The 15,102-nt window shown below is 33.9% G+C and overlaps 1 protein-coding gene across 2 annotated transcripts; it reads left to right on the top strand.

Moving 5' to 3' along the window:
- The first annotated feature begins 2,400 nt into the window (after positions 1-2,400).
- On the top strand, positions 2,401-5,645 carry LOC127132024 (uncharacterized). Of its 2 annotated transcripts, none has more exons than XM_051060887.1 (6): positions 2,401-2,651; positions 2,761-2,831; positions 4,481-4,529; positions 4,658-4,765; positions 4,940-5,021; positions 5,104-5,645. In XM_051060887.1, the coding sequence occupies exons 1-6, from the start codon at positions 2,603-2,605 to the stop codon at positions 5,384-5,386; spliced, it is 642 nt and encodes a 213-aa protein (XP_050916844.1). In that variant the 5' UTR covers positions 2,401-2,602; the 3' UTR covers positions 5,387-5,645. The 2 variants fall into 2 exon arrangements, with proteins under 2 accessions (XP_050916844.1, XP_050916847.1); XM_051060890.1 differs by having other exon boundaries at positions 2,519-2,651; positions 4,442-4,529.
- The last annotated feature ends 9,457 nt before the right edge of the window (positions 5,646-15,102 follow it).

Here is a 15,102-nt window from a genome sequence, read left to right as displayed (position 1 = left end):
AAAGTGCTTCACCCATATGCATACATAAAAATAACATTGGTACTTTGAGAAACTAAGAATTCAAATCTTATTTCATAAACAAACATGAAGATGAAACTTTAATGAAAGATGACGGTGAAGATTGTGAGAGAAAGAGTAAATAATAAAGTTACATAATCAAACTAGCAAAAATGATTATGGTTTGAAATGGTGCAGCACTAAATAAACATACATGAATACCTTATAAACAAACACATATACTCTCATCGATCTGAAAAAAGTTTGGGTTTGTATGAAAGGTCGGACATGAAGATATGAATTCAAACACAAAATTAGGGACTAAAAAAAAAAGGTTACTGAGACTAAAGTAAAAAACGCGCCAATTTATAGGGACGAAAAGAATATTTAATAAAAAATTATCGGTTTGTGTTCATATCTTCATCCCTAACCATCATACAAACCCTGAATTTTTTCAAATCCAAAATTATTCCTTGTTTATTACTTATTTTCCCTTTTCATAAAAATGATTTCTCACACTTCTATCAAGACTAAAGACTACTATTGTATAATAAAAATTCACCCTAATTCTATTAGGTGATAAAACTTGTAAATCCATATCTCATAATTAGAAACAATAACTAAATAAAATGAAACAGAGTAAAGTTATGAATTGAGAATTTGGAATAGAGTAAAGTTACCACGTAACCATGGATGAAGGTGAAGAGGAAGAAGAAGAATGCAGATTATAAGAGAGGAAGGAGAAGAAATTCAAAATACAAAATCAATTCATTTTTGGATTTAGTCATTCCCATTATGTAATATATATATATATATATATATATATATATATATATATATATATATATATATATATATATATATATATATATATATATATATATATATATATATATATATATATATATATATATATATATATATATATATATATATATATATATATATATATATATATATATATATATATATTGCAAATATGAAATAAGAAACACAAGTGACTTAGTGAAGAGACATCTTTATTGTAAATACAAGGTCTATGGTATGATCTCTTTTGTGACCATGTTTTGAAGATTTTGGCATTTATCATTAAACACCAAAAAAAATTAAATAATAAATAATTAGTCTATGTGGAATTAAAAAAATGTCACGTCAACAACGTTAACCACATCATTTTTTTATATCGGAGAATTAATGTTATGGACTAAAACCAAAATCAAATATTTGTTAACTTACATGGACCATAAAATTATTTAAGTCAAAAATCATTTTTATACTATAATTTTCACATTCTTATGAATTTGGTGTCGGTGGATCTTTCTTTTCCTTCTTGATTTATAATGTTGTCTCCTCAAATTTTTTTTTAATGTAAGTATCTATATTTTAATTGTTTTTGAGAAAAATCGAAAAAATCAAGAAAGTTTAGTTGTTTTTATTTTTAAATGTTCTTATCTTATTATAGGTTTACTAAAAACTTTTATTTTTGTCAGTAATATATCCTTGAGTCTTTAACAATTTGATTTCAGTACAATTTCACATATATAATTTTTAATTTTTAATTCAATTTAAAAAAATGAAATTTTAGTTTTAATTATATTTTTAACTTATTATGATACATTCAAAATTAGATAAGATAAAAAAAACTGGCGAATTACATTCAAAAAAATATTTACTTCCTCTTAAATTTCAACATTTTTATTTTAATCTCTAAAATTTAATAGAATGCTAAAAATAATTATTGGACTATAAGGTATATGAATAATTCTAATTTGAGATTTAAATATAATGCATTGTTGATGTATTACCCCATGGGATTTTATTATTCAACAAGTAATTCAACCCTTCGTTCGCTAACGATGTCAAAATATTAGTTTGATTCGTTCTAAACTAATAAAAATATATGGATTGATTTGGATAGAATTTATTTATTTATGCGATAAAACTAAAATCAAATCAAATTGAAAGACAACGGATTAATTTAAGTTGAATTGATCAGATTCATTATAAATAAATATAAAAAAAAAATATTTTTGAAAAATCTAATTTACACAGCTAATTTTTTACAATAATATAGAATCTCTAATTTTTTCTTTTTTTATAAATTGGAAATGTCACTCATTTTTTATCTTAAAGTTCAATATTTTATATCAATTTTTACGATAATAATTATATATGAATTAATTATGATTAGACGCAGTGATAGAATTTGAATTTTAAAAAGTATGTTAACCAAACTAAATAGTATCGAATTTATTGGTTTGATTTGATTTTTTTCTTCCTAAACTAAAATATATTTGACCCAACACCATAATTTAATTTGAATTTTACTTTAATTCGGATTTATCTTAACCAATAAACACATCTATAAATGCATATGCATTTGTAGTACTATTAACCCTAACAAAGGCATTAAAAAATAATAAAAATTCGAATTTCGAGTGACAAAATGAACATCCTGTTCTAGAAGCTTCTTCTAATTTTTCCCCTTTCAGTGTTTCTCACGGCGAAGAAGGGATCATCTTTTTACAAATCGAAAAATTCAATCTCTCTCTATATTCTTATCTAAGAAAAGAACGATAAATTTCTGCAGAAATTGCAGTTGAGTATGGCAGGAAGAGAAGTTCGAGAATACACCAATCTTACCGACCCCAAAGGTATAATTGTTCTTCATTTTTGTTTTATTTTAATGTTTGTAAGATCGTTGTTGTCTAAAGTTTTGATTTTTCATGAATTTGAGTTATTGGGTATGTGTTAATTTGACAGATAAGAAATTGGGTAAAGGAAAAGATAAGATTGATGATGAAGACGTTACTTTCCAACGTATGGTTGCAAAGGTTAGCGCATTGATTCACCTTCTGTTATTTTCTATTGTTTAGCATTATGATTTTGGTACTTATTTACTACTGTAATCGTTGTTTCTATAGTGGAAAGAATTTTTATAGTTATGTTGTTATTGTTTCATTGGTAGCTAATGCTAAGGGCTCAATCTTTCATCTAATGCGTGAGGAAATATCAGTGTTGTTAATTGTTCGTGGAAAATAACAATTTGTTCGAATTCTGCTACACTATAGCACCGCATTAGGCGCTACCTGATAACCCTTTGTGCTAAATAGTATATTGCAGAACAATAACAATTTGTTGAAAATGTGCTACAATATACTATTTGACGACGGAGATGCTATGGGAAATGAAAAAAATATAGTTTTTGTGATACCAGGAGACCATTCTTTGATTGTCCATTGAGATATAGTTTAATTGTTGCGTGGAAAATGAGATAGGTGGTTTAGAATAAGCTTTGTGGTTTGTAAGTAGCTCCTTTGAATTCCACTATTAAAAATGTAGCAAATTGGAGCTTTGCTTATCCTTGTTGAAAAGATGGACTTAGGTGGTTTGAGCATGTAGAGAGAAGACCCATACATTCTGTGGTAAGGAGAGTAGATCAGATGGAGAGGAGTCAAACAACTAAAGGTAGAGGAAGACCTAGCAAAACTATAAGAGAAGTTATTAAGAAAAATCTCGAGATTAATGATTTGGATAGAAGTATGGTTCTGGATAGAACATTATGACGGAAGTTGATCCATGTAGCCGATCCCACTTACTGGGATAAGGCTTGATTATTGTTGGTTGTGTATCCTGAGACGCTTGGAAGAGTTGTTTATTTCGGGTTATCTTTTGACACAAGTACTTGTGTAGTGTACATGTATAGAGGAACAGAAAACTAGTTATGATATGATATGTCTTAAAGTTCTTTCCAATTTACTTTAATTTCTCTCCAAGTAGTTCATCAAAACCACTAAGTGTATGTTTAGTTTGTTGTTTGGAGCACTTAAAATTGATTCCGGAGGTGTGAATTGATTTTAACATGTTTGGTTGCTCTCGAGTAAAATTGATTATGCTTTCTAGAATTGATTCTACTTGAAGATAGGATTTGTAGCGTTTGAGTCTAAACATGATTTTCACACTGAAATTTATTGGTCAACTCACTTTTACAGCAACTTATTCAAACATAAATTACTTTACTTTCAACTCATTTTTAATCAGAATCAATTTTACAAAATCAATTCACTTAAAATCAATTTTCTTAACTGCAGAACCAAATACACGCACAAATGTATAAAACTCAATTAACATTTTAACATGCATGTATTTGAACTTAAGTAGCTAAGTCATTATTTTCTTTTAATAGTAAAGTGTTGGTAGTTAATTTGTTAGGGGGAGGGGAATTGGTAGCCGCAAGGATTAAACTCTAGACCTCCTTAATATGCCTTCAGCATCCCAACTCATACCATTACCATTCAGGGACATAAGTTCTCATATGATAGGTGTTTATTGAATAACTGTTATATTATGTTGTTTACCCAAATGCTCACGTTGTCTATGTTTAAAGTTTTCAAATAATTTTTCTAGCAATATGTGGGATTATTCTGATAACATGCCCTGACAGGGATCCTGGCTTCCTGTATTGGCTGGCTGATGCAAGCAGATGCAAGAGGTAGCTGGGGAGCGTGGAGGTTATCTTCACGGGCGAGGCGGTACCACACTTAGTCTCTAGATTTTGTGTATTTCTGTGTTGTTTGTGCTTCCTCACCTCTTGCTTTTATCTGCTGTTCTTATATTACATATTAGACTTGTCGCTCTCTTTTAAAATTCAAGTTTGCAGCCTTGGACAGTGATGATCTACTATATCTCAAGGAGCAAATGGAAGCTGAGGAGGACGCAGAGCGCCTCTTGCGTCGTACTGAAAAACGAGCATTTGCCGCTTTTAAGATATCCTTTTGCACTCATTCCTACAGATAATATTCATGTGTTGTTTCCTTCCCCTTCATCTCAGAGTCAGACAAATGTTTATGTTTCTAGAATTTATTTATTTTTTCGTCTATAATCATTTCTTCTGGAAGTTGTATATATATGTATTATTTTGTTTCCTTTACCAATGGATACAGAGCAGCAAGTTTAGCAGATTCTTCACCTGCATCATTACCGTTACCTTTACGTGTTGAGCCAAAGCCAAAGAGCGGGATTAGGTTGATCTTCTTCCACTCCAACTTACCCGCATCTTTTCTGCCTTCAGTCTTATTCATGGTATCTATATTTTTTGCAATACAGGCAACAAGATCTGCTGAAAAAAGTTGTTGAGATTAAACCTAAGCGACCAAGGTCTGAAAGCAATAAGCCAACACAAGCTCCTAGTGATGCTTCTATTACAGATCATGGGCGTGATCGTGATAATTTGAAAGAAAATGATCAGTCTTTATCAGGACCAAAGAAAGTAGAGGAACACACTCCGGCAGGGATGCATGAAGGTGAAACTAAGCCTAAGGTTGATAACTCTGGCGGCGGGGGATTACTAGGCCTGGCATATACTAGCTCAGATGACGACGATGAATGATTGACAATACTTTTGACAACACAGATCACTTTTTCAGTCACTGTCTGTAGTTTTAGTACAAAATGCTTGACTTATTAAGAGGAAGTAATGAATTGTAGTGAAGATGTCTAAAAGAAGTTTTCCAATGCATGAAACATTTAGGAACAAGGTTGTAAAAGAAGAAAATGAAGAATTAGAACATTACTATACAAGTAGAATTAAGATACAGTTTTGTACGTGTTCATTAAATCTCAATTTGCCAATTTTGTTTTTCTTGCCATGTTCCAATGGTTGCTAGAAATGAAAACTAGTTAGTTATTTGGTTTAACTAATTTCAAACCATGCTTAACTGAATTTTTCGTAAGATATTTGATGGGTTAAATAAAAATTTCTTTATATAATTGAGTCAAAAATTTGCTTATTGAACAAGTGTGAAAAGTATACATAATGCTTTTGACAAAGTGTTATAAAAAATTTGTAGATGCACGATCAGTTCAACCATTAGATTAGTCTAGATAGTGGTGGCAAAATGCCCACCTCAAAACAAAATAAAAAAAAAACATGTAAAGGCGCGAGTCTAAAATCTTGACTAGTCTTGTATATGTTTGGAAAAAATAGGACATGACGGATAGACATATTAAAAGATGCGAGTCTAAAATTTTGTAAAAGATGCAGATAAAACGGACATGTTCGACAGATCCATCTAAAAAAAATGCAGACAAAACGGATGTCCAACAAACCCGTCCTGGAAAGAAAAAAAACAGGACAAACATGGTTGAAGATGCGAATCTAAATTTTTTATCAATCTTGCAGATATTCAAAAAAAAGTTAGATACGACGCATGGACATATTAGAAGATGCGAGCCTAAAATTTTAATCCGTCTTTAAAAATATGCAAATAAGATGAACCACCTATAAAAAATGCAGACAAAACGTCCATGTTCAAAGGGCCTGTCCTGTCCTGCCACCATTAAGTCTAGATGCTATTAATATACTAATGAAATTGTCAAAATTTGCTGCATAAGAAAATTGGCTTGACAGCTACTACAGCCTTTATTGTAGTGGAGATTTGGATGCAGCAAATCCTTATGGCCACACAGTGACAGTAGCATGCTTGATGGAAAAACCAATCTCAACTGTTGGATTAGTGTAACAGTCAAAGGTGAGAAAACTAAATAAACATAAAAGAACATTTTAATTTGGATGATTGTTACTCTCATAGTATTTTGTAGTAATATTCTACATTGAGTTTGAAGCTATCTAGAAGATTGATCTTGTATTTCATTTATGAGTGTGACATCATCATATACGACACCAGAAACTTTATTTAGTTGAAGCTTTCATCAAATTCCATTCTAGAAACTTGACATCTCATCAAGGAATCTAAATGCCAATTGGAAACAAAACGAAAATTAAAAAACAAAGTATATTTTATACAAAATAGTTATTAATATTATAAGACGTAATAAAATAACATACTTTTACAAAATAAATCATATATTTTACTAAAACTTAACATTGCAAATTGACATGACAACTTTTAAATGCTTTTCAAATTTACAAGTTAATTTTTATGATTCTGTTAAAGAAATCTCTTTAATAGGTATATGTAGCACAAATATGATGTTTTAATACAAGGCATGGAGAATAAATCACTTAAAATAGTTTCAAAATCACCGTATTATTCGAAAAAACAATCAATGTGTTGATTTCACAATTAAGTTTGACGTCTCTATCATCCTTCGAGTCTCAATAACAATCTTGTTGTTGACGTTTAAAGATCCTTCTTGCTAAGCATGAAGATGGGAGGATTAGAGAAGTTACTTGTGTATCAAGTTAACTCATTACATTGTAACCCTTAACTAGTTAATTAGTTATAACTAATTCTCACAAGTTGGTTATGAGGAGGTTAAAAGTTCATTAGTAGAAGTGATTAACTCATTACATCATATATAGTTAATGTAATAGCATTGTAGTTTATAAACTTGTGAAATGCAATTAATTTTACATTGAATTCTCTCTTCTTCTATAATGGTGTTCATGTTTTGAGCTTTCACATGAAATCATTGACCCGTGGCTCCGGATTCACCACGCTGCTGCATTTCCAATAAGCTCTTCAATGCATCCCAATGAAAATCGGGCTCTTGTTCTAGTTACATCTTTATTGAATGCTAGAAATTATCACTCTTTATCCTGATCCATGATAACTTTAAGGTTCAAGAACAAGTTTCACTTCATCAAGAAGCATTGTCGAGACCACCAGATGAAGATCGTGATTCAATAGCTTCAACACTATGATTATGTTATGGCTAAACAATTCAATCTAGCCTAAAATTTCTTAGACCATCTTATGGATAGAAAATTGCATCCAACATTTAGAAGGAGTTGAAAGATAGATTTTATCATGGTAATATATTTAGAATCTCATATATTCAAGAAAAGGTTTTCACTTTAAAACAAGGTGGTTGCTCCATCTCTTATTACTACACAAAATTGAAAATATTGTGGCGATAATTAGATAGCTTCCACCTCATTCCTGCTTGTGAATGTGCCATTTCTTGTATAGCCATCGACAAAATTTGAGGTTACAAGGATTCTGATCAAGTTATCAAATTCTTGAAGGGTTAAATGAGAAATATTCTACTATTTGATCTCAGACCATGTTGATGAATCTTCTTCCTAACATTTGAAAAGTGTATTCCTTGCTCGTTCACAAGAAAGACAGATTGTCACTCCTCTAGATGAATCCAAGATCTTGGTTTTCCTTTCTAGTGAATCTCAAGGTAAATGCGTAGTTCTTATTTTCGTGGTAAAAGCAATAGAGATAGTAGACAATCTAGTGGTAGAGGTAGAGTAACCAGAATTTGCACACACGGTGGTATGACTAATCATACCATAGATACATGCTTCAAGAAGCATGGTTATCCACTTCATTGGAAACAATAGGGAACTATCAACAACTTAGCTCATGAAAATATTCAAGATGATTGTTCGAACTCTGAGATTAACGAGGAACATAATAATGAACACGATTTTAGTCTATTAGCTTTCAATCCCGATCAACACAAAACTTAATAGACATTACTTCAAAAACCATCACAATTGACTACTCATAGTATGAACTACATCACCACCAAATCTATTCCAACATAATTAGACCTGAATCTTTCATCTTAATGCAACTGACCATGTATGTTATTCCAAAAAAAATTCATTGCCTAAAGAGAATTAAGCCTATTACTATAAAACTTCCAAATGGTTCTTTATCTACTATCAATTTTGCATGGACCATTTTATTTCACCCCGATTTTATTTTAACCAATGTTTGATACATGTCTAAGTTCTATTTTAACCTCATATTAGTACCAAAATTGACTAAAAGCCTTAAATGCCAACTAATTTTTGATAATTCAAATTGATTGATACAAAGAGTTACTCCAAGAAGATGATTGACACAACTAAATTGAGAGGTGGATTGTATATTCTCACTCATCCATTAGTTATCTTCTTACACACATAACCATATTCCAATGATCCCCCAACAAATATGTACCCTTAGGACAGAAAAATAGTTGTAACATTTGTCATTTAAGACTAGGTCATCATTCACATGAAAAACTAATTGAAATAAAGAAAAACTTTCCTTTTGTTAAGTTTGTGCATTATGATATATCTTGTGATGTTTGTTTTTATGCAAACCATAAGAGATTGCCTTTTCTTATTAACACTCATAAATCTATTGATAGTTTTTATGGTCTTATGCAATTTGTCATGTTGTGCATCTCATAAATAGATTGTCAACTCCTTTCTTGCACAACAAATCACCTTTTCAAATTGTGTATAATTTTTTACCTGACATCACTTTCTGTAAAGTTTTTGGTTCTTTATCTTTTGCTTCAACCTTACAAGCAAGTAGAAAGAAACTGAATTCCAGATCAAGAAAGTGGTTGTATCTAGGTTTTATAACTTGTGTCAACGAACACACATTTGACTTGAATTCTAAAGAGAGATTTTTAGCTAGAGATGTTATATTTTTTGAATCCATTTTTCCATACAAGTCATATGAAAATGCTTCACCTCTAAATAAATCTCAAACTTATAATCCATTTGTTATAGATGGTCTGTTTGATTTCACTTCCATGCATGAATCAAATTTTAATATCCCCAATACGAATAGCTAGACCCCATTCTGCTACACGAGGAATAACTATACCTAATCCACCATCCCATATTTCCTCTCCTCAAAATCCTAATTCCACTTGAACTTCTCCAAGTGACCAAAATTCTAACAACTCCAATCACTCACATGTTTTCATCTAATCCCACAAACCTTTAACCTAACTTTCCTACCTCTATTCTTGCATACAACTTACCTAATCCCGATCTTCGACTTAAGAGATCCACTAGAGTCACTAAACCTTTCTCATTTTTACAAATATCATTATAACCTGATTGACAGTAAAATTCATACTTCAAATTCCACTACCACTTAAGCATCTTCTTAAAGTAAGTAACATTTATCTTATTTTATGTCTTATCACAAATTCTCTTCTGCACCTAAACATTACATTCTTAACGTGCCTTATATATTTGAACTACACATTTATGAGAAATCTATTTGTGATGATATTTGGAAGAATTTCATTGAGACTGAATTGTCTGCTTTGATGAAGACTAATATCTGGAATTTGGTTCACTTGCCTGCACACAAGAGATAAATTGAATGTAAATGGGTGTTGTGATACGGTGAACTGACTTTGTGTTTTTGCTTTGAAAAGCTATGTTGCGGATAGCAAGAGTCGCCACCGACTTTTCTTTTATCCAATAAGGAAAGGCGGAAAAGAACAGGAAAGACCTTGATTAGATTTTGAGTTCGGGAGGTACATTATACAAAGGGAAGGTGTTAGCACCCTTTGTATCCATGGTTATCTATGGGCTCTTAATTGCTTAACTCACTTATGTTTTCCTTGTTTGAGAAAGTGTTTGAGAAATGTGGTGTGTTTAGAAAATATTTTGAAAGGAGAGTTTAACTTTGTAATGATTCTTGTACGAATGTATACAAAGTGTTTATCTCGTTTGATTTTGAAAGATGTTTAGAAAAATATAACTCGGCAATGATTCTGGTGCGAATGTATACCAAGTGGTGATTTTCTAAAAGATGTTTTGAAAAGTGTGAGGTGTGAAAAGTATTTTAAGGTGTGAGCAAGCATTTAAGAGTTATACCTAACTAAGGTCTTTATAGGTATTTCCTATCCTTATGAGGGTAAAACTGTCCTTACTATTGAGAAGTAAGTAGTCTTATCCTTTGGATGTAAAGGGACATCGTGGGGTCGTCGATTGGTCATTGAAGGCAACATTTGTAAGGATACCTTAGCATTCGAAGAGACGATCATCATTTAATCGTAGGCTACAACGAAGGGTCATCGAGGGACAAAGTCATATATTCGAAGGCAACGTTCGAGGGACAAGGTCATATATTCGAAGGCAACGTTCGAGGGACTATGATTTATCTTGTAGGGACATTGACCTTTTGATCGAAGGGACTATGACTTATCTGTTTAGGGATGATGATGATTTAATCGAAAGGGTCTTTGCTAAGGGTATCCCCACATTCGCGGGACATGACCGTAATATCGTAAGGCAACAAAGAGAGGGATAAGATCACATATTCGAAGGCAATGTAATTAGCCAAGTAATCAGAATAAATCTCCACGATGATATCCCACAAATAAAGTGGAATGCTGAGCTATCTCTTCAAGAATCATGGGAGCCCTTACAAAAACTCAGCAAACATGTTAGAATAACGGGATGGGGTGCAATCAAGAGTTGCACCGAACAAAAGAATCATAGCAATAATAGTGTCAGGAAAACAACATGTAAACGCAATAGAAAACATGTCAAACAAATACAAAACATATCAGAATGCAAACAGAAAAAAAAATCAACTACTGTCATGTTCGCTACTGCCTCGCCTAGCGAGGGCCTGGCGAACCCTCGCTACAGGTTCGCTTAGCGAGGTGCTAGCGAACAGGCTGCGGGTTCTGGGTTCTTCTTTGATACTGGTGCGATTTCGGAAACCCCAAACCTTATGGCATCCATTACAGAAATTACATGATCGAATATTCAAATTATTGTTTTACACATTTATGCACATCTAAACCCACATGAAAAACCTAACGATATTCGCCTTTCCAAATTCAACCATAATGCCTCATACATTTAGAAATTTCAAATTGGGAGCATAGAGTAGTGGGAATAGGGCAAACCTGATTGGAGGGGTCGAACGAAGTTGAGTTACACCGTTGGGTTTGCAGAGCAATCTTAGGGTTTATGCCTGATAGGGTTGGCGGAGGTAACCTTTGTGCCGATGAGTTCTCTAAATTAGCTTCTAGGGTTTTCCCCGTTGTTTTTTTGATCTCCCCCTTTTTCAAATGAAGTCTTGAAATTTATAGCTGATTTTTTTTGTCTTGGTGGGCTCAGACTGAAGGCAATTCAGGCCCAAAATATTCAGGTATATCCGCAGGCTCGCTAGGCGAGTGAAGTAGCGAATGGTTCGCTAGGCGAGCCCTCAGCGAGGCTCTAGCGAATACTTCCAGACTTGGATAAAAGCATAGCTAGTACTTACTCGCTAGGCGAGCAGCTAGCGGGCAGGTAGCGAGCATTTCAGTAGCAAAATCAACAAGGTTCGCTGGAGCGAAGGAGGAACCGTGGGCTTCGCCTAGCGAGCATGACAGTTCAGGTCATCTTCTGGATTTGGTGGTCTGTGCGGTGGGTCTTTGTTCCTTTGAGATTAATGTTTTTAAAAAATGAATAGCCCCCATTTGAATCTGTTGAAAGTATAAAAATTAACAGGCAAATTTTGGGGTATGACAGCTGCCCCTGTTCAATATTCTTAAACCGAGAGAATTAGAATGGTATGTACGCCATTCGTGATATGGAGGTGGAAGATTATTGAACACTTAGAATGCCCTGAAAATTTGCACTTGTTAATTAAAAGATAGTCTTGATGGAGATGGGCTTAAAGATGCCATCCAGAAAGTTTGATGAAGAGAGCTTCAGGGTGCGTCGCATATTAGACCATATCTGGAGACATGGGTGTCACACTGAGTCGTACGCTAGACCGTATAATGAGTCATCCATTAGGTGATATTAGGGTGAGTTGAACCTGATGAGATAAGGATCAGAATGGGTCATACGCTAGACCGTATCCGAGTAGCAAAGTGAGTTGTCTGTTAGGCTGTATCTGGAGAAATAAATATCAGAATAGATCGTATGCTAGATCGTATCTGAGTAGCAGAATGAGCCGTCCGTTAGGTTGTATCTGACGATAAAAAGTAGTCGTACGCTAGACTACATTTCAGAATGTACTATACGCTAGGTAGCATCTGAGTAGCAGAATGAGCCGTCTGTTAGGCTGTATCTTCACTGGGGGTGAAAAATCAGAATGGATCATACGCTAGATCGTATCTGAGTCGCAGAATGAGTCGTCCGTTAGGCTGTATCTAGAGAGATAAAGATCAGAATGGATCATACGCTAGATCGTATCTGAGTCGCAGAATGAGTCGTCTGTTAGGCTGTATCTGGAGGAATAAAGATCAGAATGGATCATACGCTAGATCGTATCTGAGTCGCAGAATGAGCCGTCTGTTAGGCTGTATCTGATGATAAAAGGGGTAGTCATACGCTAGACTACATTTCAGAATATGCCGTACGCTAGGCAGTATTTGAGGGGATGAATATCCAAATGGGTCGTACGTTAGACCGTACTGGAACAGTTGAAGGAACCATACGTTAGGCTGACTCAAAATGAGCCATACGTTAGGCTATATCTGATAATATTTGTATATGTTGTATTTGCAATAATTGTCTGGGATGGGCTTAAAGATGCCATCATTAGAAGGATATCAGAATGTTTGTCAGAATGAATATTCATATGGATTATATCTGAAAATGTATCTGAATCTTGAATGTAATCGATAAAGATCCGTCTGAATGAATCTTTATTTTGACTGTATCAGGAGGATAATTAACCTACAAAAAGTTAGCCTCATGCCATGTTATGATGCATGAGATGTTTTATGCTCTTGAAAATAAATGCGAACATTGCATGCATGCATATGCTGCGAAATGATGTATGAATGAATTATGCGTCTGAAAAATTTGCCATGGGAAAATAAATCCCGATATTCTGGTTGGAGACATTTGTATCGATGACCCTTTCTTAGCTGGGGATATTCGATTTCTGTCTGATGGTAGAAATATTCAACAGAACCTGACTGGGGATAACAAAGATGACCAGTCTATCTAGCAGTGCCAATTTCTTCTGGGAATGACTGGTTTCGCTGGGGAATAGGATTTGCAACCGGATTTGTTGGAAAGCATGGTTAGACTTTATCCTCGATCCTAAAGTCTTTTAGTAATTGCTATTTCTATTTTATGCATGTTTTTTTTCCGGCAAACATCAATCATATTCAAATGCATATATTAATTCGAATTAAATCAATGGACTTTTATGCAAACAAAGCGGAGCAAGTAAAATTGTATTGATTTTGAAAGAGGGCCTATAAGCAAGCAATTTTAATACAAGGAGACAAAAATCCTAATAAGAGGAAATTGTCAAGAAAGCAAAGAGAAAAAAAACAACTATGTGACAAAATCCTATTGATTTAAATTCTGCTACTGCTATTATGTCTTCAAGCATCTTATCCCTTGCTGTCGGATAGAAGTGATTGGCTTGCTCAGTTCCTTTGACTTTGGTGAGGCTGATCGAGAACGGGACATAGTCATACGCTTTTATCCCTAATTTTTGCCTGGACCGCCTTTTCAGGTTTTCAGTCCACCAGGATACCCTTTTTTGCCCAAGCCGCCTTTTCAGGTTTTCGACTTGCCGGGTGTACATTTTTATATGTTTATCCCTAATTTTTGCCCGAACCCTTTTGGTTCGCCGGGATGCCCTTACTTTTGCCTAAATATGTCAACCTAGCGGGTCTCTTTTATGCGTAGTATTTTTTAACTATGTCCGCGTTCACCGGATGCGGGAAATCTTCGCCCTCCATCGTAGCAAGCATCATGGCTCCACCAGAGAATACCTTCTTAACTACAAATGGTCCTTCGTATGTGGGAGTCCATTTGCCTCTGGGATCACCTTGTGGTAGAATAATACGCTTTATCACCAAGTCTCCCATTTGATACACCTGTCTCTTGACTTTTTTATTAAATGTCTGGGTCATGCGCTTCTGATATATCTGCCCATGACAAACAACCGCAAGTCTCTTTTCATCAATCAAATTTATCTGGTCGAGTCGAGTTTGAATCCATTCATCTTCATCTAAGCCTGCATCTTTCATAATTCTTAGAGAGGGAATCTGAACTTCCACTGGTAAAACGGCTTCCATTCCGTAGACTAAAGAGAAAGGAGTTGCCCCTGTCGAAGTGCGTACTGAAGTGCGATAACCATGAAGAGCAAATGGTAACATCTCATGCCAGTCTTTGTATGTTACTGTCATCTTTTGTATAATCTTCTTAATATTCTTATTAGCAGCTTCTACGGCGCCATTCATCTTTGGCCGGTACGGAGAAGAGTTATGGTGTTTTATTTTGAACTGCGTGCAGAGTTCAGTAATCATCTTGTTGTTCAAATTAGTACCATTATCAGTGATAACTCTTTCAGGGATGCCATACCGACAAATAAGACTATTCTTGATGAACCGTGCCACCACATTCTTGGTGACAGAAGC

The sequence above is a fragment of the Lathyrus oleraceus genome, chromosome 1, assembly GCF_024323335.1.
Source record: "Lathyrus oleraceus cultivar Zhongwan6 chromosome 1, CAAS_Psat_ZW6_1.0, whole genome shotgun sequence".
Classification (NCBI taxonomy): Eukaryota; Viridiplantae; Streptophyta; class Magnoliopsida; order Fabales; family Fabaceae; genus Lathyrus; species Lathyrus oleraceus.
This window is presented reverse-complemented; position numbering and strand designations above follow the sequence as displayed.